This window comes from Pygoscelis adeliae, unplaced genomic scaffold, assembly GCF_000699105.1.
Source record: "Pygoscelis adeliae isolate BGI_AS28 unplaced genomic scaffold, ASM69910v1 Scaffold487, whole genome shotgun sequence".
NCBI classification, from domain to species: Eukaryota; Metazoa; Chordata; class Aves; order Sphenisciformes; family Spheniscidae; genus Pygoscelis; species Pygoscelis adeliae.
In genome coordinates this window covers 283,790-285,156 of record NW_008825078.1, presented here as the reverse complement: position 1 = coordinate 285,156, position 1,367 = coordinate 283,790, and the positions used below count along the sequence as shown (strand labels likewise).

The following is a 1,367-nucleotide window of genomic DNA, read 5'->3' as shown; positions in this document are numbered from 1 at the left end:
CTCCTGCCCAACACCCCCGGACCGGCGGAGGCCGGGCCCCGCTGGCGTCCCCCCCGGTGCAACCCCCCGCTCCGTCCGGGCCACCCGGAGCCGCTTGCCCAGGACCACGACCAGAGTGTCCAGGGACGGAGATCCCACCACCTCCCTGGGCAGCCTGTGCCCGTGTCACCCTCACACTGAGGACTGTCCCCCGCTGTTCAGAGGGACCCTCCTGGGGTCCAGTTTGTGCCCACGGCCTCTGGTCCTGGCACTGGCACCACGGGAAGAGCCTGGCTCCGTCCTCTTGGCACCCTCCCTGACGTGGATTCAATCCCCCTGAGCCTTCTCTGCTCCAGGCCGAGCAGTCCCAGCTCCCTCAGCCTTTCCTCATAGGAGGGATGCTCCAGGCCCTTCAGCATCTTAGCGGCCTCTCGCTGGACTCTCTCCAGTCTGTCCACGTCTCTCTTGTACCGGGGAGCCCAGCACTGGACCCAGCATTCCAGGGGTGGCCTCACCAGTGCTGAGCAGAGGGGAAAGATCCCTTCCTTCCACCTGCTGGCAACACTCCTAATGCAGCCCAGGCCGCCATTCGCCACCTCTGCAGAAAGGGCACGTTGCTGATTCATGGTCAACTCGGTGTCCACCAGGACCCCCCGGGGCCTTTTCTGCTGAGCTGCTTTTCAACTGGGTGGCCCCCAGCATGTACTGGTGCTATTGGGTTGCTCCTCCCCGGGGGCAGGACTTTGCACTTCCCCTTGCTGAACTTCATGAGGTTCCTGTCAGCCCATTTCTTCAGCCTGTCCAGATTTCTCTGCACTACAGAGCAGCATGACCCTCTGGTGTACAGCTGCTCCTCCCAGCTTGGTGTCACCTACAAACCTGCTGAGGGTACACTCTGCCCCATCCTCCAGATCATCAGTGAAGACGTTAAATGGGACTGGACCCAGTATTGACCCCTGGGGTACACCGACCGTTACTGGCCTCCAACTAGACTTTGTGCCACTGATCACCAACCTCACCAGACCCTCTGGGCCTGGCCATGCAGCCAGTTTTCAATGCACCTCACTGTCTGCTCATCCAGCCCACGCTTCCACTGCGCTCCCCTCGTCTACCAGGCCCATCATCCCATCGCAGAAGGTGATCAGGTTGGCCAGGCACAACCTCCCCTGGGTGAAGCCATGATGACTTCTCCTGATGACTTGTCCTTCATGTGCTTAGAAATGGTTCCCAGGATTAGTTGTCCCATCGCCTTTCCCAGGGACAGAGGTGAGGCAGACCCCCTGTACCTAAACTGTCCTCCCCATACCTGAGCAGTACCCCCGTACCCAAACGGCCCCCCATATGAAGGCAGCCCCCCTTACACAAACAGTTCCTACGTATCCAAGCAG

General features: G+C 60.7%; 1 protein-coding gene across 1 annotated transcript in view; it reads left to right on the top strand.

Moving 5' to 3' along the window:
• Positions 1-679: 679 nt before the first annotated feature.
• Positions 680-1,367, top strand: part of SLC30A3 (solute carrier family 30 (zinc transporter), member 3) — a 4,829-nt gene continuing 4,141 nt past the window's right edge. Inside the window, 1 exon segment of the mRNA XM_009326916.1 lies at positions 680-687. Within this exon segment, the coding sequence (XP_009325191.1) occupies positions 680-687 (8 nt within the window).